The 23,435-nt window shown below is 37.6% G+C and overlaps 1 protein-coding gene across 2 annotated transcripts in view; it reads right to left on the bottom strand.

Moving 5' to 3' along the window:
* Positions 1 to 13,819: 13,819 nt before the first annotated feature.
* The window catches only part of LOC105935931 (glypican-5), a 144,877-nt gene continuing 135,261 nt past the window's right edge, over positions 13,820 to 23,435 (bottom strand). For both annotated transcript variants that reach the window (XM_012876557.3, XM_012876556.3), the window contains one exon: positions 13,820 to 16,228. In XM_012876557.3, coding sequence (XP_012732011.2) covers positions 16,050 to 16,228 — 179 coding nt within the window. In that variant the 3' untranslated portion in view covers positions 13,820 to 16,049. The remainder of the gene's footprint in view (positions 16,229 to 23,435) is intronic.

Below are 23,435 nucleotides of genomic sequence, written 5' to 3' on the forward strand. Positions count from 1 at the left end.
CAGGATTCAAAACCAGAAACGTCTTGCTGTGAGTCTACAGTTATAACAACTGTGCCATAATAGGTGGGCAAATTAACTTTAAAGAATAACATTTTGGTTGATTAATAAACTGCTTTAAAACATCAAATAACAAGATCAAAGCACATAGATTATTTGGAAATAATTGCCAGAGCAGCTTTGAGTATTGGTCTAAATTGTGCCTTCAATTTATAAACAGAAGCAACTTGTGAACGACCTGTTGGAATAATTCTTACTCTGGAAGTCCCAATAAAAATTGAAATAAGATAATGGGTTTACTGGAATGACTGTAATTTGAGTTCCTACCTGCACTCAACTCTCAATTTCCTTTTGTTGGTTTAATGTCATTGATCTTTACTCAGCATACACTGGAGACAGTTCAGATGAAACTATATTTAAACAGAAAGTATGAGCAGTTCAGTGAGCACTTCCAACATTTGGAATTTGGATAATTATTTAAGTAAATATAGACTGAACTGCAGCCCCTCCTATTTAATTCAGCATTTAAATCAGTCCCTTGAATACAACGACTCCACCCAGGCATGTTTCTAAGCTTGCTCATTACAGAACACAGCTAAAGGAACAACATGCACACATGATTGTTGTACTTTAGAACTCCCAAGCCTGTACTGACTTCAGTAAGGCTATTTATACCAGTAAATGTTAAACTGGGCATCCACAAATTTCTATTTTTAAAGAGCACTTGAAGACCAATTCATTTCAATGTATTAAAAATGTACCTCTGCTGGCAAAACTATCACCAACTTCCAGCCTGTTAGAAAAAAAGCACAGTCTCATAATATACATACATAGGGAAGAAATGCTTCAGTTACCTTTTGCATGACTAAGCTTTCATATTTTTCCTCAACTGTGGAAAAAAAAAGTTTTGCATTTGTGTCTCTAATTAATTTGAGCTCCAAAACCTTAGTTTCGTAAAGGAACTTTAAGACTTTTTTCGGAGACAATATAGGCAATAACAGTGATAGGGTCTATGATGTGGTATGTCCTGTGTATTATTTATTTGATGTTTGAAAAGCCTTAGGAAACCTTTAAGCGTCTAACTCACTCACTTACTCACAAAGTTTGAAGAGCATTTAAGGAACACTCATACCAGCAAGAAATATTTATGTCAAGTGGAGGTTATACCATAAGAATGAGGCTGAAGCACTCGATGGCCTGAAAAATTGATTTTCACTAATTCATGGTCTGTGGAATTTGACGACAACGTGCACCTCTGAATCTGTAATCCAAACTAATCAATGATACTCATTTATCTTGAGTCATATGCAAACTATATATCCAACAATGCATGCAAATCAATCAAACGATTGACTTAACCTCTATACTCTATCAGTGAAATGGGAACTAATACAACACATTGTGCGATAGTGATGGACAAAGTTCAGAAAAACAAAAAAATAATTATCAATTAATATTCCGTTTTAAACTCCTACAGATAGACAGAGAGGCAAAGGGAATTGCGAAGGTGGAATGGCACCCATGGGACCCGTGGAACATTGCGAGCAGTGCTCATTCATCTCCAGGGCATGAGGAAGAAGGCAGCCTGTGGCATGCCAAACAGAGCAAACGTGAAAGAGAATGCTACTCTAGATGCAGGCCAGCCTTAAACATATGTGTCACCCATGTAAAAGACCTACAAACACTCACACACATGTGTAAGACTCAATTCTCAGCCCTCTCAATCACAGCTGAAATTACTGTAACACCCACACCCTACTGGTCTAATTGGAATGGGGGCTCATGCTAGAGGGGCCACATTTTTCTTTAGCTGGCCTTTGTCATGTGGAGACAGTTAATCTGTTTTCTTAACTGCCTGACTTTCCCATTGACTAATGTTGAGGCCCGCTGCTGTGCCTTATTATAGCACAATACATTCCAATGACACACTCAATCTAGTCTTTTGTTTCCTTCACCAGGCCATCAATAACTTTGTCTTTTGTGGACATGCACATGGTTGAGCATGGATAGTGTGCATGGATGCATACAGTTTGCATCTGTTAGAGTGTCAGGTTAACTATATTTAAACAACAGTAGGTGCAACACTCTCTTGCCACCCTGCTTTTACTGATGGTGTAACGGTTATCTTTGTTTCACTGAATGTGCTGAATTTGTCTTTGTCAGATGAAAGAATATACCGTATAAATGGAGGTGCATTTCTGAAATTTAAAAAAAAAAATGAAACTAGCCTCACATCTGTGAGTCCCGACGAAATCTAGAGAAACTCATCCACAGATTTATATTTAGTTGCATTAATTACGGCAAAAGTTTCTTCACAGGTAATCCAGAATGCTGCTGCTCACGTTCTCACTAAAACCAGGAATATAGCACATACAACCCCCGTTCTAAAGTCCTTACACTGGCTACCTGTAGCTCAAACGATAGACTTAAAACACTTCTGTTAATTTATAAATCACTGAACGACTTAGCACCAAAATGCATTAAAGACCCATTGTTGCTGTATCAACCCTCCAAACCACTCAGATCTTATGGTTCTGGTCTACTCTGCATACCCAGAACCAGAACTAAACACGGAGAAGCAACATTCAGCTTCTATGCTCCACAAGTCTAGAACAGCCAAAACACTGAGTTCCTTTAAATCAAGACTGAAAACCCACGTGTTTAGAATTGCTTTTGACCCATAAGAACGAGAAGATTGACCAATATATTTGATATGTATTGATGTTTTCACTTGGTAAAATGTATTGTTTGTTACTGGTCTCACAACCTGTGACCGTTTCAATGTGTTTGATGTTTTTATGATTGCATGATGTAAAGCATCATAAATCATAAAAACATCATGAAATCATCATGAAAAGGATTTCATGTATATGTGCTATAAAAATAAACTTGACATCTATTTTCTTTATCAAGCAAATTCTAAGAATATCGAGAATTATTGGTTAAGCTTGTAAGTTTTGTTTTCAGATATATCATACAAACAGAACACTCATACCAGCAAGAAATATGAGTTTGTGAAATCATGTTCAATAATATATTTCTCAACACTACAACGAAAATGGAAATACATTTTCAATATGTTTCATCAAGAGCCAACTAAAGGGAACGCAAATATAAAAAGCCTTTTTATTTATCTCTTATCTTTTTGGTTGAGTATTATTTCTGTAGGTCATTGATAACATTTCTTATATGCTTTTCATATCTAAAGATTCTAATGTAAAATATTCAAAGTAAATATTGTGCCATTTAATGCCTTCCTCCTCTTATTTCTTACCAGTAAACAAAGTAATTTGTAGCCACATACTCAACCTAAGTTGAGTATGTATCTCAAAGATTTAATCATACATTTTTCTCCGAAGACCTTGTTTTACACTTTATTTAAATTTATTTTGAATGGCTTTCCAAATATGGTTGTAACCAATCAGAGTGAAGTCAACCAGGTAGAGCTGCATATCGTTGCCACAACCAACCCTTTTACTGAGGAGGGACATTTGGCCTGACAAAACAAATAGCTGATGTTTTTTTTATTTTTTTTTTTATGAAATTCTTTGGAGAAATTACATATTCAGCAATATCAACTACATGAGAGGGTTTATACAGTGAAGTCACGGCACCTTTAAAAAAAGTCTTCTCTATTTGTGATTACATAGTACATTGGAAAATTGGTCCTCTGCATTTAACCCAACTCTTGGGGAGCAGTGGTCTTGCTCAGGTACCCAGAGCGGCAGTCTGTGGGATTGGAACCTGGGAACTGGCACTTCTCTTCAGCAAGCACCCACCCTATTCTAACCACTGAAGCACCGCTCCCACCACTTTATTGGGTTGGCCCCTACTTATTTATGCAACAATTACGATCAAATTACATTTTGTATTTTTGTTGCTCCATGTGGTCGAGCTGGAAAGAAATATTTCTTTTTTTTTAACATTCTGCCTGGAATGCCCTCCAGTCTGAATAAAAACCTGGTTTCACTGAAAGCCTTCCACTCTATTATAAGAAACCGACAACAGAAGTCCTTTGAACAGCGCCTTTTTAAAAAATTGTTAGCTGTTTCTGCTTCAAGCTTTATATTGTTACTGAAACAATAACCAGAATTTTTAACCATTTGCTTACACTTTAAACATTTCACCGTTTTGTTAGTTATCGATCTTGTCCACAATGGCATGAGCTGCTGCTTTCCTCTTGTGAAAAAAGGCCTTGATCTCAATGGATCTTTTATTTGGTTAAATGAAGGTTTGATAAAGTAAAAGCAGTAATAACAGACAACCATACATGTACACATTCCAGCGTCAGGGGAGTTTGAGTGGCTAATTAACACGTTTGACATTTCAACCCAGGCCTCTTTGCTATGATGTACATAACACTACTAACAACTGTGCTACAGCACTGCCCGAAAATGAACAATTCATCCACAAAATCCTTTTAAATATGTGTTCTACTTCTCTGCTTTTTTGAAAAAAAATATTTTCCTTATTTTGAGACATGTTTACTCTGCCCTTTCATTCTTTTTTTCTCTGTAAGTAGTAAAGATGGCCTCTTTAACTGTGAACCTTCCTCAGCAAGTGATTGAAAATGATCCGAGCCAACTGCTCAGTCCTCTGGCCTGTGATATGATAGTTATAGTCTGCCTCTATTTTTCTTTCATAAGAGGAAGAATAAGTTTGGAATCCTGTAGGATTTGAAAGTATTTCAAAAGCTGAATAACTGCTCATGTTTGATGAAGTCCATCTAGAATGACTTGCCGGAGGCAGTAATCAGCAGAGGACAGGATGACTTGTACAGCATGAAGTCTTTTCCATTTATTGCCATGCATGTTTACATTGTACATGCTGTCTGACCTTTGCAGTGCTTAAATAGTGGGGAACACAATTGGTTTGTCCTGTGAGAGTTTGCAGCAATATTAGGCATATGGCTGAAAACAGCACCAATTAAATTATGTTGTTCAGTTTTCCTGCCCTGGGACAATACATGATGATGACAAACTTGTTTTAACTGTTTTAATCCAATCATTGTTAACATGCATCTTAGTGTTGTATTTTTGCAACTGATTTTGTTTAAATAAAGAAAAAGGCTCATGATTTTACCGTGCAAAATGCTAGTTGGCCACTGGAGCAAAGTGACGGGTCAACAACTGCCTATGACTGCCTGCGTTACCCTGTTGCAAGAGTTGATGAAGCTCTGAGCAGAATAAATTCGATATATCTGACGACTGAAAGTCAAGAGGGAGAGCTGTGGTTAAGAGGAGCCACAGGACTCAATTCCCCCAATTGTCTATCTTTGACAAGCTATTTCTAGTGCTGTCTCCTTTCCATTGCCTCTTTTATCCAGTTCAAACTTGTCACAGTGATCCCTGTGCTGAAAGGTAAGACAATCTGGAGGTATAGGGTGGAGAGTGGTGGCTGGGTTCCTAGGTTGAAGAGTGGACTGCTCTGTTTTCTCACTGCTTAAGCCACGATCATCGACTGGGGAAAAAAAGTAATTTTCTCAAAGCTTAATTCTGCCTGTGATGTGACATCTCTTTAATTTAGTTGTAGATTGTATCTTTACCAAGATGGTAAATATTTTAGAATGTCCTCTCTGTATAAGTCAGGAGTTTTTTGGTGTGAAGTGCGGAGCCTGCACTGGAGGGACAGAAGCGCTGATGTATGTCGCCGTTTAAAATAGCCCAGACAGACATCTAAGCAGCTGTGACCTCAGGTCCCCCAAACTCTTGGTTAAACTTATCGACCACTCTGAGTTTTTTTTTTTTTTTTAAAGTATGTGTCAGCATATCCAACGACATTTTATTTACAGCTAACTTCAAGAAGCTAGAAGAATCAAAGCTCAATTTAAGATTGTAGGAAAGATCAGTGTAGACCAGTGATAAACAAGGAAGAAAAAGCGTCTCTGTTCTCTAGCCTAGAGTTTGGGATGGGGTTTTCTTTTGTGTGTTTATTTTGGATCATTTACTTGAAATGTTCTTTGGGTCATCTCTTATTAAATTCATTTACCTGTATTCAGTAGTGTTTTTAAGGTGTTTCCATACTTATTCTTTATGCTTAATCTCTTAGTTTATTCTTGTATCTATTATTTGTACATTTGGAACAACTTCTGTTAGGATTTTTTTGATAGTTTATGTGTATCTCAGTTCACTTTTGTCCTTGCCTTTAGTCACTTTCAAGCAGCTTGCTACCTAGATTCTACTCCAGTGTAATGGTTTGTTACCTGACTCCGCCAGATAGATTTGCTCCACATATCCATCTGGAAACCTTCCGTTGAAGTAATTTTGGGAAGGGGCGAAAATACTGGTTAGCTGATTGGCCTATGTTGGTGATAGACGGGCCAAATAAACCAATCAGATTCGTCGTCGCTCGTAACAGAGCAACGACGAAAACACAACCACAAGCCAAGCTACTCTTGCTGCTGCAGGTAAAGGCTCGTTAGCTCAGCAAAGAAATGCTCTGTAATTCCGATAAAACATGCTCGATAGCCACGCTAACGCTAGTTTCATCGGCTGAAGCCGCCATGTCTTTAGACTGAACTGTCGCTTCTCGTTGCGCCACACCTCAACCCGCCTCAAAGCCAACGCTGATTGGACGTTCGTTTGGTGAACGGCTCCAAATTTTCTTTAACGGAGGGTAGCCAGACTGATCTGCGAGTGAAACCTTGAAAGCTCGCGAGATCAGGATGGTCTCACGAGGCTAAATGGTTTGTGCTTTGGACCCAATAATTCAACCGGATGCAGAAATTTATTGAAGCAATAGGTGTAACCAGACAACTGAACGGCTGGCATGGACACAGGAATCACTGTAAGGGAAAGGGACAGGTTAGTGGCAGTATGATAATCGGTTGGAGGTGATGTACACTGAATGAGTTCCACTAACTTTTCTTGAATCCAGAGAGTGGCACAGAATCCAAGATGTGACTCCAAGGATATCTTGGGTTGTCCTTTGCAAGTCGAAGCCAAGCCCAAAACACGACTTAATGAGAGGCCAAGGCAGAGAGGCTGAGTCCGGTACGTACACAGGTCAATGTCCAGAATCTGAAGACCAAACTACAAAGTCTGACCGGGGCGAGGCAAACAGGCAGGAATCCACAGAATGATCTAAGTCACACACAGGAAGGCACTCAAGGAACGCTGGATGGTCTAATCACACAGTGGTTTTCGAGAATCTTACAGCTGCACACTGGAGGAGCCAGGTATATACAGTGTAGTGCTACATACAGGTTTCCATGTAACTCATCCCATTTCCTCACTATCTATGCTCATCGTTCTCAGTGTTCTGCGCTAGATCCTTCCATTTTATTGCTTTATGTTCCTTCGCCATGCCTTTTACTTCCCTGCGTTTTAGGTCAGCTGCTCCATCCGTGTTCCATTTTCAGTCCTGCCAAAAACTGCCGCCTATAATTATCAACTTTGTGGCACCTTTTTCAGGAAGTTGCTGTTAAAGTTGCCTGTTTCTTTTAAGCTTTAGTTTTACCAAAAAAGTGAAAATTGCTGCATGTAACCTTTCCAAAAAAAAGACAGGATTATATAGTTAATTATTTAATGTGCAAATAATATTTTCAAGTACCTTCCAAAAATAGCAATTTTTAGAGAAAAAATAGGTTATGGGGAGTGAAAAGAAGACGTGAAAAGAATAATTCCATATTGGTAATTGAAGATAACATTAATACTATACACAGTATAAGCAAATCCTACTGAACTGGAATTTGTTTTTGCAAATTACTTAAAATTGTTTATATGAGTCATCATCAACATAAATCATCTTAATTTGATGAGGACCTTCATTTGCCTAAAGCAAAACTACTTAGAAGCTTTCGTAGAACCCCAAAACGTTAAACAAAACACTAACAGCCTGTCCTGGAGCTGCTAAAAGAGTTTCCAAGTCTTCCTCCAAATCTTCCTCGATAGCATTTCTTCCAAAAGTCCCAGTAGTGTGGAGCTGGTTGTGGCACAAGGAGAGCAAAGTTTTAAGATTGGTGATTAATCTTCTAGGATTGGATAACATCAGCTTGTAGATCTCTATTACCCCGTTTACACTACCCTTTTTTAACCGAGCCGAGACCAGTCCGAGTTCGGTAACCGAGATATCTCTCGAGTGTAAATGGTAAGCAGACTGAACTGAACCAAGCTAGACATAACCGGACTGCGCTAAATGCAGACCAGTTCCTGGGAAGGTCTCAGCCTGTTTTTTTTTTGGCCTGGTTATCTGATAATGAAGAGCGCATGAGCAGACCGCATCATCCCCTTACAGTCAGCTGACTGTCCGCGGTTATTCTGGCGTGTCTGGCTGCACGTCCCGATTCACACTCCATTCAGACAAATTTCAGACATTCATAATAATACTATCTTCCTTACCGTGCCACATGATTTCCAGAGATGATTCTGCTTAGCAGTGTGATGAACCTCAGTGTCTATCGTTGTTTCCTGCGTCTGTAAATCCTTATTAGATGTTCGTTTGTATTATCCACGTCCCAAAAGCCGACTTTGTCCAACCATAACTTTCTGAATGTTACGGGCGCCGCCGTTTTGATTTGCTTTGTCCCGCCTTCAATCCCAGAGAGCAGCAGTACCGCAGATCGTCACTAGGAAGTGAGGAGCAACCAAGGAACCGGGATAGCATGATGTGTAAACGGTCGTCAGAACGAGGCTCGGCTTGGTTAACTAATCCAAGTTCGGACTGGTCTCGGCTCGGATCGGTTTAACAAGGGTAGTGTAAATGGGCTTATGTTCCACCAAGATGTTGCATTTTGTGCAGAAAAAGCTTTCCACCATATTCGTGTAATACATCAGGAAACCGACTTGGGAGCATGTTAGCCGTAATATTTGAGGGCAAATGTTTAGCGTCACACGTTTTCATCTTGCAGGTTCAGCTACTAAGATGTTGTGAAAACCAGGAAAACCAGAAGTTAAATAAGCAGGTTGCTAAGGGGTTTTATCAAAAATTTAACTGTGTTGCACTAATCGGTCAGAAAAGAAGGAAAACGAGGCTAAATTGATTGTTCAGATTTCCGCAGAAGTTGTGATGACTGGTGAAAATAGCTAGCCCACGCAACATTTGCAAATAATTATTGAATTTGCATTAATAGTTGTGATCATGAAATTACACCGTCCTGGAAGGACTGCATTTAATTTACTTCTGTTTCTATTAAAACCTGTATATTCCCCATATAGCTCCCGAGTTTCAGTCTGTGCCTTGGTTTCTTAGAATGAAAATAGTACAAAATAAACTAAATGGATCTTATGCAGAATGCAGGCCACTGGAAGTGTATGTGAAAGTAGATTCCAGGTGTACTAGCTTAGATGGGACCAATGGTTGTATGCTAAAATAACGGAGACTAAAATAATGGATAGGGCTTAGATGCCAACTGTTATTAACCTGTTCATTGAGATAGCTATGGATGTATCTACCAGTGCTAAAATATTACCTTCCATCCATTCATCCATTTTCGTATTTGCTTTATCCCTCATGGGGTTGCGAGGGGTGCTGGTGCCTATCTCCAGCATTTTAAAATATTACCTTTTATTATTAAAATTGTGTCAAGATTTTTTGCTTTCCTGTATCTGAGGCAAACTTTTAAATATGACATTTTAGTGTCATTGCTTGACTGTTATAAAGTGATGCATTTCAAACCAGCTCATATTGGGCTTATGGTTGTTGTTTATCAAACTAATTAGTTTTGGTACACAATCAAATTAAGTCAGTGGGCCAGGCCACTGCTATGAGGCACTGTATTTTGAATCCAGATTATAATGTTTTTGTTTTGATTGTTTTTCTATTTTTTTTTATGTGAGCAGTTTTGATATGTTTGAATACTTTCTGCTAACTAGTAAAATGTGTTGCTGGAAAGGAATATTTTAGTAGAGATGGAAAGTGTTTTTGCATTATTACGCAGCTGTAAAAACAGTAAAAATATTTTTGTTGCACCAAAACATTATACCAGCACATAAGCTGTGCTGGTACCTAGGCAAACAATTTGTTACTTTAGATCTCCATTTCCTATTTATACACTGACATATTTTCCCCAATAGACAAATACACATTTTAAACACATGTTTAACCCTTAACCTTTGTGTATGAGTCTATTTCTCATGGTATTTGGTAGCATACAAATGTTAAAAACAGTCTATTAAGATGAATTTGATCATTAAATGTAAACATTCTCTGATTATTTTATTTTGTACCCTATATCTATTGATATTGGTTCTGATCCCCTGCTGACACTTAATGTATGATAGATAAAAACCTAAATCAAGATCAAACCAAAATAATGAAAAAATGACCTTCTGCTGGTAAATATTATTTGAGTGATTTACAGATAATTTGTTAAAATCATTGGTTGCCAAAATAGGTACAAAATGCCTCCAAGAAATGTAGGAATTGGCACCTGGTCAATTTGGGACATCCCATGGGACGCCCCCCCCCCCTCCCAGAAAAAAAAAAGTACAAAAAAATGAGGGTACAAAAAGAAAATGAAACTTCGAAAGTCCAAAATAATGAAGGGGCAAAATGAGTAGTACCTCATGAAGATACTTTGCTTTCATGTGTTCTAAGTTTGAAATCAAATTCTGATAACAGGCAAACCACCTCTTCAGGACCAAAGGGTCCTTCACAACCAATTTGATTGATGCTGCTGTCACCATGACTGGTATTAACTGTCCCAGCACTACTCATGTCTTCTGAACGATCACTCTCCTGGTGCTAACACAGACTGGTATGTTTAGCAAAATGTTTGCCTTGTTCATGAAGGACAGAATGAAACAGCTTTTCCTGGCTGGACTCTCATAGCTTTAATTCTTCCTCAGCAACTCCTCAGTTTGATCACTGTCATTATGTCGAGAGATAATACCCTGCTTAAACCAACTTGATAGTTACTACACAAATATCAACGTTATCTGGGTTGAATTTTTTTTAAAGCAATAAATTAAGCCTTCTCAAATCTCGTTTATGTAAACCTCAACAAGAATATGTTGTAAAAGTGCATCGGCAAATGCCAGGGTCTGTCCGGTTCACAGATCTGTGTGGTTGTGCAGGTGTTTTTCCTCTCTCTCTCCCTGCAGGGTGCGATTGGCAGATTGCAGAGCTTGTGCTCATCATCTAATCTGATAAGCGGGAGCATAAAAGGGAGCAGGAGACATAGGGAAAGTGTCAGAGTGTTTGCTCATTTAAGCCTAGTGCACACGTAGCCAGACATCTGGGAAAAAACAGATACATTTTTATGTGGTTATGTCTTTCATCCACATGTAAACAACATTTTAAAAACTAATGATTCTGAAAACTTCAGCCAAAGTGGAGATTTCTAAAATCTCCAGTTTTGAGTCTGAGTGTTTACATGAAAGGATGGAGTTTTAGTTACCGGCACATCACAGCGTTGACGTCACATGCGTGCAGCCATTGTTATAGACTCAGCCTTAGTGGAGTAAAACATAAATGCTGTCAACAAGGTGCTGATTTCTACATTGGTGTTGTGATTGACTAAATAATGTTAAACTGGACAAATTCACTAACCTTCGGCATCTCTGGTTGTTTATTTCCAACTGACACCTGGCACCGCAAAGCATTTCCTGTTATCACCTCGGTATCGAGACTTCAAAGTAAGAGTATACATGGAAGATTAGAAACATTACAACCCCAGTCGGTCGAGGCAGATGACCGTTCATACTGAGCCCGGTTCTGCCGGAGGTTTTTTTTTCTCCCGTTAATGGGTGGTTTTTCTTCCCACTCTCGCTTCATGCTTGCTCAGTATGAGGGATTGCAGCAAAGCCATGGACAATGCAGACGACTCTCCCTGTAGCTCTACGGTTCCCCAGGAGTGAATGCTGCTTGTCGGGACTTTGACGCAATCAACTGGTTTCCTTATATAGGACATTTTTGACCAATCTGTATAATCTGACCCAATCTGTATAATTTGATTGAACTTGACTTTGTAAAGTGCCTTGAGATGACATGTTTCGTGATTTGGCGCTATATAAATAAAATTGAATTGAATTGAATTGAATTTGGTTAAAGAGGGCTTTTATTTGTTTTTTTTTTTTTAAAAGCACATCTTCTCCAATACTTTGAGGTGCAAATGAGAAAAAGTGCTTGGAGGTCAGCTGTTTTACACAGGCACAATGCTGTTCAACTTCAAGGAATCTGACAGGCTGATGTAGGTTTTAGCTTTGCAGTACTCTGCCTTCTATGTGTCTGGCATGTTAAAAACAATGGTCAATGATGAATTTACACGGGCTTGTTTGAATGAAAACTTTTCTAAAAATGATCCTGTGTGTACAGTATTCTTTTAAAAAAACGATGTGGGGAAAATGATTTTTTTTTGGTTTTTTTTATAAATGCCTGGGTACGTGTGTACAAAACCTTAGAGTGGTACCTGACCAGATGCTTGATTCAAGAATCAAGCTTTCATGAACTTACCTAATGTTCTCTGTTCTCAGGACTCATTGCATAACATAAGATAAGAGATAAGCTAAGATAGGCTTTATTGATCTCACAGTGGAGAAATGTCACACATCTGCTCAATAGTCAAAAGAAGGTGCCAAAAGGAGGAAATGGTGCATAGGGTATAAACAGTGTTGGCATTTCTTCAGCTCTCTTCAACCCCAGTCCGGTTTCTGCTGTAAGAACCAAGCAAGATGTCTAACCTGTGTTCTTCACACTCTCTGGTTCAGCTCCGAGCTCCAGGAAGAGCTTCCTGAAGCCAGTTGTGCAGAAGCCCTCCCAGAAATCCCGCAACCCAGTGCTCCTAACTGGGTATAAATCCATCCCAAACCCATGCTGCAACACCTACGATGCCAAAATGCTGGCATAAACCATTCCTGGAACTTCGCATCAACCTCCATACAGACTGTCAAACGCAGCCCTCTTTGTTTATGCTCAACTTCTCCCCAGACACCAGCAAACATTCAGAGTCAGCCAGTTTTGACTCAGTCCAACTTTTTCCTGTCTGCTGCTGGTGGTTAACTCTATTCTGTTTTCAGTCTGTGACCTGAGCCCTCCCAGTAACCCTGGTTCCCACTACTCAACTATTTCAATAAACCTCCATAAACTACTCTCTGCTTCTGTGTTTGCTGTAACATTAGGAGTCTGTTAGAACCCCTAATTATGACAGGGTCAGAATGTGTTATGACAACATAAAGCATTAAAAAGCTTGTGGCAAAAGTATTTGCACATATGAAACGTTTAGGCGAAAAATAACAAGACTTTGAGGAGACTTTAAATTGGTACGTTCCATTTGTCCTCGGTAGTTGGGATTCTCAAACTCCGGGCCGGAAAATTTATCTGGAACAGCCCGTAAAGCTGGTATTAAGAGTCGGAAAGTCAGTACAGCAGGATGGTAGCCGATATCGGCATTCATGATGGCTGCTATTCACAGCAGCATTGAGTAAAACCTCATACTTTGAGTGTTTGTAGCAGCTGTCTATCATTTATGTAACATTTAGTCAGTCATACAGGTGCCACCTTTCCTGTGCATCAGACAGGATGTTTCAGTTCTGCTTATTTATGACACAAAATACCACCTAAAACAGCGTTATTGTCATTGTTCCTGTTTTTTCCTACTGTCCGAGGAAAACTGGAATGCAAAAAGGATGACTTAATCTGTGACTAATGAGTTCCGACCCTTAGGCTTAAGGAACACATCATAAGGTTTGATGAAACAGATGTGTTAGTGCCTTTACAGTTATCCTTTCCCCATGTCGAGGAAAATCTAATTTAACAGAACATGTAGCAGATAGGGTTTTATTATATGTGTATTAGCATTGTAATTCCACATAATATTAATTTCCAAAATGTATATGTAGTTTGTTAATTCTAACCTTTAAAAAGAGACTACTGGGACAATCAGAAAGAGCAGAGCACTTTTAATAGAGCTCAACTACACTGTATCGTAATGATACAAAAATGACAAAATTAATCACAAAACAAATGACAGGATGTAAAATATGTACATTTATACACATGCGAGGGCATAAAATTCCAAGTGGAATATGGGTGAATTTACTGCTGCTTTAGAGCAAAACGCATGATGGTTGAGCTGTTGTTAAAGAACACAAAATGTTACACATTCAACCTTTGAAAGCTTGCATAGTTACTATCATTTTCACTCTATTCCAATTTGACAATAAGGCCTCCTTATATAAATGCAAGGGTGATTTAAATTACATTTAATATTTGTGTTTTCAGGAAGGGTGTAGTAATTTCTAATCATCAACCCAACTCATACAGCCACAGTTCAAACCAGATATCTCCATACATTGTATAAAAAGAGAACAGTTTTTTTTTTTCTTTTCTTAAAATAAAGTTTAGTGTTTAGGTCAGTTATGACTAATTAAGCTATTCTCATTTGACAAATGCCAGAATAATGAAAAAAAAATAATTCTAGAGAATGTTGTATTATTTTATTCAACTTAAATATTTACATACACTGAGCTTCTAGAAGGTTAATTTACAACATTTAGGTTAAGCTGAGGCACAATTATGAATGTATTTCAAGGAAATGCCTCAAACACACTTCTTCCTTCTGTAACATGATGGAAAAATAAAATAAAATTCTGATAAAAAAACTGATCTCTCTCTCATTATTTTGGCAATTATGTATAGAAATTGTTTGATCTAAAACAGACAAAAGTATATCTGACTTATTGTGTGGCAGTCAGGTAAATATAGCTGTATGTTTCTTTTACATAGAGAATGTGCATATTTGATTTAAACTATATGTCTCTGTGGTAATGCCAATTAGTATAACATTATCTTCTGCATTAAAAAAAAACTGCTACTCAAAAGAAGGCATGTCTGAACATAATTAGATTTTCTCCTTCCGCTTTGTTCTCTGCCAACAAAAAACATTTTTAACTGTTGTAATCACCGAATGGGGGCGGGGGGGTTGTTAACCCTAGGATATCTGTATTGCTTTGTGATTCCACAGTATCTGCTTGCAGTAGACCAGGGAAAAAAAATCACTGTTGGAAATGTTCAGGGAAAATGGGGCTTTGTGAGAAGGCCAATCAATTTGAAAAGCTTGCATTTTATACGTGCAATGATGTGCAATTCATCAAGCAAACACACAAAACAGGATGCACAATCAACATTACTAGAGCCAGCATTTTACAAGCATTTTGCTCAAAACTCTGAAACTCCCCAGTCTTGTAACGACTTCATGTGGTAAGTTATGCATATTTTCCCTTTATTTTTGGCATCAAAACCCTTTTGACATGTTGTGTAGAGCTGTCAAGCATAGCCCATTCATGAAGGAACACAAATTAACAATCCATTCAGCTCATGTCGTACATTCACTCAAATCTCTCTAACTATATACAGTTGCTTGCTACACTATTCACACCTAGTTTGTCTGCACAATATGTTTAGCCGTGCATGGAAGCTTGTGATGTACCTGTGAAGTCATTACATTCTAATCCCTGCAAGGTACACAGTCATTAGAGCATGTCAAATCTGCCATTTTGGGCCAGGCACCCGGGGATGGATCTATCGGTTTTTCATGCATTCCTTAATTTCCAAAAACAGGACTTAAATTTATAAAAGTGCAGAGTTCTTCCACCTGGCTGGCATTAGTGCAGTGCTGTGAAGAGGTTTGTGGCTTAGAATATAAGTAAAATCAAAAACAGAAAAAGAAGACAGCTCTTATATGTTATTTGAATTATGTTTGTAGTTAAGTGTTTACAGTTGTAAACGTTATTAAGAATGATGCAACCCCGTTTTGAATCACAACGGTTAGGTCTGTGCAAGTGAAGCCAGAGCTGTAGCACTCCTTTATACTCCCATCTAGTCCCAGTCAGCATAGTGAAAACAAGTCTAGTCTTTACAAGCATTCACAGTGGAGATCCTGTAGGAAGAGACCCTGCAGTCGCCCACCCATACACAGGCTTCTACGCTGTTGTCCACACACTGTCCCACTCTTCATTTCTGTGTTGGCCTTAATGACGTCTGTCCGTGCAGGATGATGACAGGATTAAGGAACATATTTGTGATATGTCAATTATATGAGTGCCATGGAAGTTCCTAAAAGGGCAGGGATGAGGAGGGATTTTTTTTTGTTTTCTTTTTAAACAGTGCTGTCATCAGAACAGCATCCACTTCAAACAAAGTCCAGCAAAAAGCAGTGCAAGGCACTGTGGTTGTTGCCAGCTTGTAGGCGGTGAACCTCCGACCACCTTCACCGCGGGAGGTTTGGAGGGGTTTTCTTGTGTGATGTCACCTCCATGCTGTCTTCCATTTGATGTTCGTCCATTGACAACATCTTTATGGGACACAAAAACAAAGAGAGAGAGAGAGAGAGAGAGAGAAAAATAAACAGATAAATATTAGGCTTCAACAATGTGATCATTGGCTGTTTTGAAGAAATAGTTCTGGATTCTAGAAATTAAGTTATGCAAAAAGGGTCGGCAATAAGGAGTTATTAATGTCTTAATTGTAGTAGAAAGCTCTGCTGGCATCTTCATTCAGTCAGTCCAGATTAGTTGATCCCAAAAGCCTAAAGCTAAGAACTATTCCAAATGGGGCCATGACTAAAGGGAACCTCTGCTATCTTAAAACAACAACAACCTCAAAAGCACCATAACAGTTTATTTTAAGATCATTTTCTGAACCATTAAATGATTGTCACATTTGCAATTGCGATTGTGTTTTTTTCACAAAAGTTGACAATGATATACATACAACAAATGATCATTCCATGTTAAACATGGAGTGAGAAATGGAACATTTAAATTGTGTCTGGTCAGAGTAATTAGCTGATGGAAAAAGTAATGCAGTGTAAAAAGCAAAACTATTACTGATTTTTACACTGCCTTACCTTTCCATCAGATGTTTAACTGACTAAAAAATGTTTTACATATTCTGTTTCCAGCACTTTTTTCCCCATAGAAAGATCACTGGAGGTGCACCACCTCCCACCTCCATTTCCTGTGTAAAATATCATCAGTTTTTTTGTGTACGCATGGCTAAAAGCAAATGTTTTGACAGATTAAAGGGTAGCAAATCCACATTAGCAAATTCTGCCATTATGTTATTGAGATTGGAGTTGATTTAAGATCATAGAAGTTCTTTTCAGACCCTGACACTAAGCCATTAGCCCTTGTCATCAGGTCCAACTAATTTAGATTTATTCTAAATGAAGATTCTGAATGAGTTATCCTGCTTGTAAGACAGCAGCTGGTTATAAACGTTTTACATAACCTCATTTATTAAAGCCTGGACTACATCTTAAAACTGTTAAAGAAATATATATATATATATATATATTTTTTTTTTATTGCTTCCGTTTCACACTGAAATCATTCAGTTGTGGTCTATGTAAAGTAGAACTGCAATACTTTGTTCTATATTCCTTATTAATTTACCCCCATGTTCCCCTTTTCTACCACTAGTTTTGGCGGTGTCTCTTTAAATCTAAAGAGGGCACTTCCCACTCCGCCCACTTCCAGGAGCTACAAAGTGTTCCAATTCATGGGGGATGGTTTAATGAACATTTTACCTTTTCCATTTGTATCCTGGCATCCTTTAGCTCAGAGAAACAATAATGGCAGATTTGTGCGATTAGGAAGACCTTGTTTAGCAGCTCCGAAGGAAATACTGTGACATAGTAGTTCAAAAAAACATAATAGAAAACAGAGAAAACTCAACAGCTTGAAAAATATGATCCAAACAGAGTATAAAGATATCTAAGCAGCTACTGGGTAGACTACATACATTTTATTCTGCACTCATAGAGACTCCAAGTACCCAACAAAATGTTTTAAGGGCCAAAAAAGTGAATTTTGCATGAAAATGACCTTTTACTGATGTTTGAAACACACCTACAGTTTCCATGTATTACTGTTAAGCTGCCAACCAGGATCTGACACCAGTATTTCCAAATATGCAGTTGCGAGGAAATACCTTGAAGTCTTCTCACCTTTATGTACCTTATACAGTATATTCATATAAACTCAGACACAACCACACAACTTTCCTGCTGACACCAGTGAAATCTCAGCTCTGCTACACTTTTATCCTCATATGTCAGTGTCATCTGTCTTTATTTCTCTTTCCCGTCTAGATGATGACAAGGTGGAAATGGATTCCCCCTATTCATTGCCCATCCCTCTCACCAGTTCTCAGTATAAATTCCATCCAGACCCAACCCAACTCTGCTGAGAAACACAAGTGTACGGGAGCCAACGTAACACTTTCAGCACAGAAGAATCACACAGCAGGATCACACACACCCATAGATAGAAAGATGAGAGGGAGCTTTTTTTTTGTATGTCTCAGTGTGAGGGGCTCATGGAAGCCTCGTGTGAGTGTAAAACAAGATCAGGATCAGTATAACAAAAGATACAAAAATAAATTGATTGCAGATGTGGTTAAAAGGTGGAAAAACATAGCATGTGTACTGAAAATTTGAAGAGCAGAATTTTGTTGTTCACTCAATGGCAGGCAAATTCAGCAATGATTTCCTCTGCATCATGTTTCAACCAAACTGTGTGGGGTTCTTACTAAGTGAAACCTCTGTGTCTCCAAGGACATGGATATAACACTACCTTGCAGTGGGGCAATGTATTATGGGGTAATCCAACACCACGTTCATAAAAGTAAACAGATTTATTTTGCACACCAAAGAGATATGGGAAATTGGTATCCAAATCTCTCATTTTTTAAAGTAAAAGAGAAAGCATTCTGTTTTGTGAGTGTCCAATGATTTATTTATTATTTCTCCTTCAGCTATCTTTGAATTTACATTCTTTTGTAGGGCTGAGAAGAAAACCCATCCCTAACCCTGCTCGTGGGTTTCTGTGCATCCCTCTGTGAACAGGGTATGGCAGGGCTTTGGAGAGAGGAGTGTTTCCCGTTCCAGGGATTTTTTGTTGTCCTGGTAGACAATAGACAAAGACATTATTTATCCCAAGTCAGATTGCTGTTATTGTGTAATGGCAATGGGGTGTATCTCATCACAGAGATGTCAGAAAACAGAGTTTTAATGAAACAAGTCAATGGAAACGCATCTCTACAAGCCAATCTAATGAAAGTTTAATGGAGCAGATAGTTGCAAATACAACAAATGCCATTACAGTTTCACAGTATTGCCAAATGGATAGGGTCATTTTATAGGTTGTTTGCACTTTAAATTATGTCTTCATCCTCCCACTCCTTTTTGAGTTAAAGTACCTTAAACCTACAAACAGAAACTTATGATATATATATATATATATATATATATATATATATATATATATATATATATATATATATATGTGTATATATATATATATATATATATATATATATATATATATATATATATATATATATATAATAAAGTCAAAGTATAACTGTTGGTGCTAATGGGTGGAAGGGCACATATGAGAGTGCTTTAGGAGTTAGATAGTCACCGTTCTGAAGCTGTCTAAATATAACCGTGCAGACTTTCTAAAGATGCACTTGTGAACATGGTGATCAATGTCAACATGCTGATGATGCAGCACTACTAGAAAGGTTAGAAATTTACAGCATTCACAATTAGTTTTTAACCTACCCTATTATGCCAACAGGGTAATTTTTTGTGTCAGAATAATGATTTTTCTGATATTTAATGATATTATATGACATACAGTAGATAACTTGTAATTTTATTTCATTGAGCTTAGTTACACAACCAAACTACTCCTTAATGCAGTCTTTCAGACCAGGACATAGAGCAGGATATATCTTTTGCCCCCTTTATTTCTGACTCTACCTTCTTGGTATTATCTCTATTTACTCATGTCATTTCCCTGACATAGTTGCAAGTTGTCTACATCAGTGCTTCTTGTCTTCTGTGAAATAACCTTGAGTTAGTCGTTGTCGATTGTTGCTCACATCCTGAGCTGGGTTCTGCCGAAGATTTCTTTTTGTTAAAAGGTTGTTGTTCTTTTCCACTTTTACCTAATGCTTAGTCAGGAGGAGGGTTTTCTGCAAAGTCAAGGATTTAACACGATCAGCACAGATCCTGGTTTATAAGGCCACAAGTCTGGCCTAATAAACTGAATTTGATTGAATTGTATCATAACTAAGATCTAATTGACATATTTATTTTTATTTTTTTTTAAAACTGAACTAGATTAAAGCTGTTTAGGTCAGATAGGATGATCAAAATTACTTTTATTTGTTAAATGTTAGAATAACAAGTTTTATATTTTTTGTTTTTCCCCGAGATATTTTGTAATACTATCTTCAAATTCAGACGTTTACAACCACTAAGATTACTATACTCTGAAACAACTTTGGAAAGCCTAAATTATGATTTCATCACTTTGTAAGTTTCTGATAGGTTAGTTCACATCACTCATGTAAAAAATAAATGAATAAATAAAAATAAATCAGTCAATACATCAGGAAAAGAACTGGTTTGCTGTTGTGGACAGTTTCCAGACACCATTAGGTGTTACATTTGTCTGTACAAACAATTCTACCCAAGCATCAACACTATAGGACTCTCTGGACATCATACTGTTCAGGAAGGAGATTGGTTTTAATGCTAAATATGCATATCAGCCCCAGAAAAAAAGCAAAAGATTAAAGAAGAGGCTGGCTGAAGTTGGTAAGAGTGTCATTATTCCCAGTGGAGTCGCCGACGATGAGAAGCAAAATATATTGTGTTTATTATCCTGTAGACAGGAAAACAAGCTCAAAGTGTATCTGCATAGCTTTGTTTCTCTCCTAAATGAAGCCACTAGGAGCTACAACTATTATTAACTTTATGCTTTCCTCTATCAAAGAAAGTACTGTGATATAGTAAAAAAAAATACTCCTTTTTTATAAAGTGCCTTGAGAAGACATTTGCTGGGAATTGTCGCTATATAGATGAATTGAATGAAGTTGATTCTATCTTTTTATACAGTGTATGTTCATCTATCTGGTTTTAGTTGTATGTAAATTAATGTGAATCTATTTATATGATTGTATTTTACTGTACTGACCTTCTTGAAATGTTTACTTGTTCATGCAATTGCACATTGTTCTGTAAAGTGACTGTTCTCTGTCTTTTTGAACATTTAAATATTATCGACAGATGCTAGGGACTATTTGCACACTTTTTAGTTTCTCGGCAAGTGTGGTTGGTATATTGAACTTAAACATTATGTCTTTGATTTGTTTCTGTGTGTTATATGTGAATTCTGAGCTGGTATCTCACAAAAATGTCTTTATGGTTACATAATGACAATAAAAATCCATCATATGTGACAAGTTTTTCAAGTAAAAGGCCATAAAACAACATTTATTTGATTTTGCACTGTGTAAATAATCTAAACTAAGCTTCATACAACTTTATGCAATTTCTTTCCATCTTCCAGCTTGATTGGAACATATTGCTTGGATCAAATTTCGACTTACAAAACCAACAAACTCTCAGTTTTTTACAAACAATCAAACAAATATTATCTACACCTGTATCAAAGTGTTATGTCACATTATTTGATAACACCCAGTAAGTGTTGAGCAAGTTTGTAAAAACTCCCAGTTTTTACAAACTTGTAACACCATTTGTAAAATCTTAGCTCCATTGAGTTTTTTAACATTCTTGTCCCATTCAAAAAGGAACAATCAGACAAATATTATCAACACCTGTATCAAAGTGTTATATCATATTATTCGATAACACCCAGTAAGTGTTGAGCAAGGTAGAAACTTGAGAAAACAAGCTGGAGTGAGGCAGCCTGGAACACAGAGAAATCCAAGAAGGAAATGGAATGTGATTCTGTTGTCATAATCAAACAATGTTAGCAGATAAGCCATTCTTTATAAGCTGGCTCATGTGTAAATCCTCTAAATACGAAGGGGAAAATCAAAAAAGATCAAGAAAGACAGAAAAAAAAACAATGAGTGGGAGTGAGAGAGGAATGTCATAGGGAGAGAGAGGAAGAAAGCATTTGGCCTTTTAAGTAGAAGAAGGATGGATATCCGTCATCGCTCATATCAAGACAGATGGAATCAATCACTTTAGGTGACATCAATTCTATGTAGTGGCACAAGGACATTCCTCTTCCACTATGTTGCCAGTTGCTAAAAGAAAAAAGAATGTCTTTTAAATTGTAAAGTTTTTATACAGCCATTAACAATAAAAACTGATTAAAAAGCAGTTTGGCACTAAAAAGTTTAGATGAATGAATATATTAGTGGTAGCTGTAAATTGTTATTCAGACCTAAACGGACTATTTAATATCTCTTCTGATATAACACACAGCTTTAGGACCTTGTTGACCTCTGTGTTGGCAAAGTGTGTGAGAAGTGGTTCCTAGTGTCTTTTGTCACTAATGCTTCCCCAGATGGGTTAGCTTGTGTGTTTAGAGAAACAATTTCCCACTGGCCAGGGAGAAAACACAGCTGCCTGTAGCAAGTCTGACTATAACAATAGAGCAGTTCTGGCCAAGAGGCAAAGCAGAAAAAACAGTAGGGTGGGTGAAATAAATAAACAACTAAGTGAATACTTCTTGACCATAATTTGACCAAATATGAAGCTTGCTTATCTTCATTGCTAATTTTATGTGGTGTGTTTGTGAGCAGTTTCTATTAAATGTTTATTTTGCTACGCTTTGCTCGCTGCACACACTGGTTCGCTGGTAAAATATACCACTTCTGATCAACTTGAGGAGTTTTCCCACTGCACAATATTTATTCTAATGTATAATTCAGCTCAATTATAAATCTTCCCAGATGAATACGCATATTATCTTTGCTTTCCCAATCATTCAATTTGGCTGTTTTGGCCTCGTTTCAGAAAGCTGGGTTAGTAGATATGCAGAGTAATTTCAGGAGTAAATTCCTGCAAACCCTGGCTTTTCTGTTTCAGAAAGCTCAGAAGCCTTTAACCTTAGTCAAAATATGACAACAAATTCCTCCGTGAAACAACCCTGCTACCGAGCACAGTTGTTTGGGATCACCCTGAGTTTTTCATGTCCTTTCTGGAGGAGCCTATACAGGCTGAAGCGCAATACTCTGCAGAAATCTCTGTCAGAAGAGGCGGATCAGACCATGATTAAATGTCTTATAATTTCTGGATTAATAGTTTTCAAGCAATACCCTTTTTCACCACTGTCATTGGTTTATCTAAGTATTCTCAGCCAACACATTGCTCTTATAACACAACGAGGGGATGCAACAATTTCTTTATGCTGCTCTTCGTTTTTATGCTAACTGTGGCGTTTTAATAACGTAGGCGATGCAGAGAATATTGCAGAGGCAACTGTATGAATATAGTGTGAGAATACAGCTTTAATTCTTGCTTATGCTTAACTTAGAGTTGATAGGAAGTTGAGTTTAGTTACCTAATTGATACTACCTGTTCTGAAACTGAAAATGTTGAGTATGACAGCTTGAGGTAGAACTACTCAGAGTAGCTGCTTTCTACTCAGGTTAGATGAGGCAAACCTTTCTGAAACAGGGCATAGTAGTTGAAATTATGGGACAAACCAGTTCAACTTATTGTG

Source organism: Fundulus heteroclitus, chromosome 6 (genome assembly GCF_011125445.2).
Source record: "Fundulus heteroclitus isolate FHET01 chromosome 6, MU-UCD_Fhet_4.1, whole genome shotgun sequence".
Taxonomy (NCBI): Eukaryota; Metazoa; Chordata; class Actinopteri; order Cyprinodontiformes; family Fundulidae; genus Fundulus; species Fundulus heteroclitus.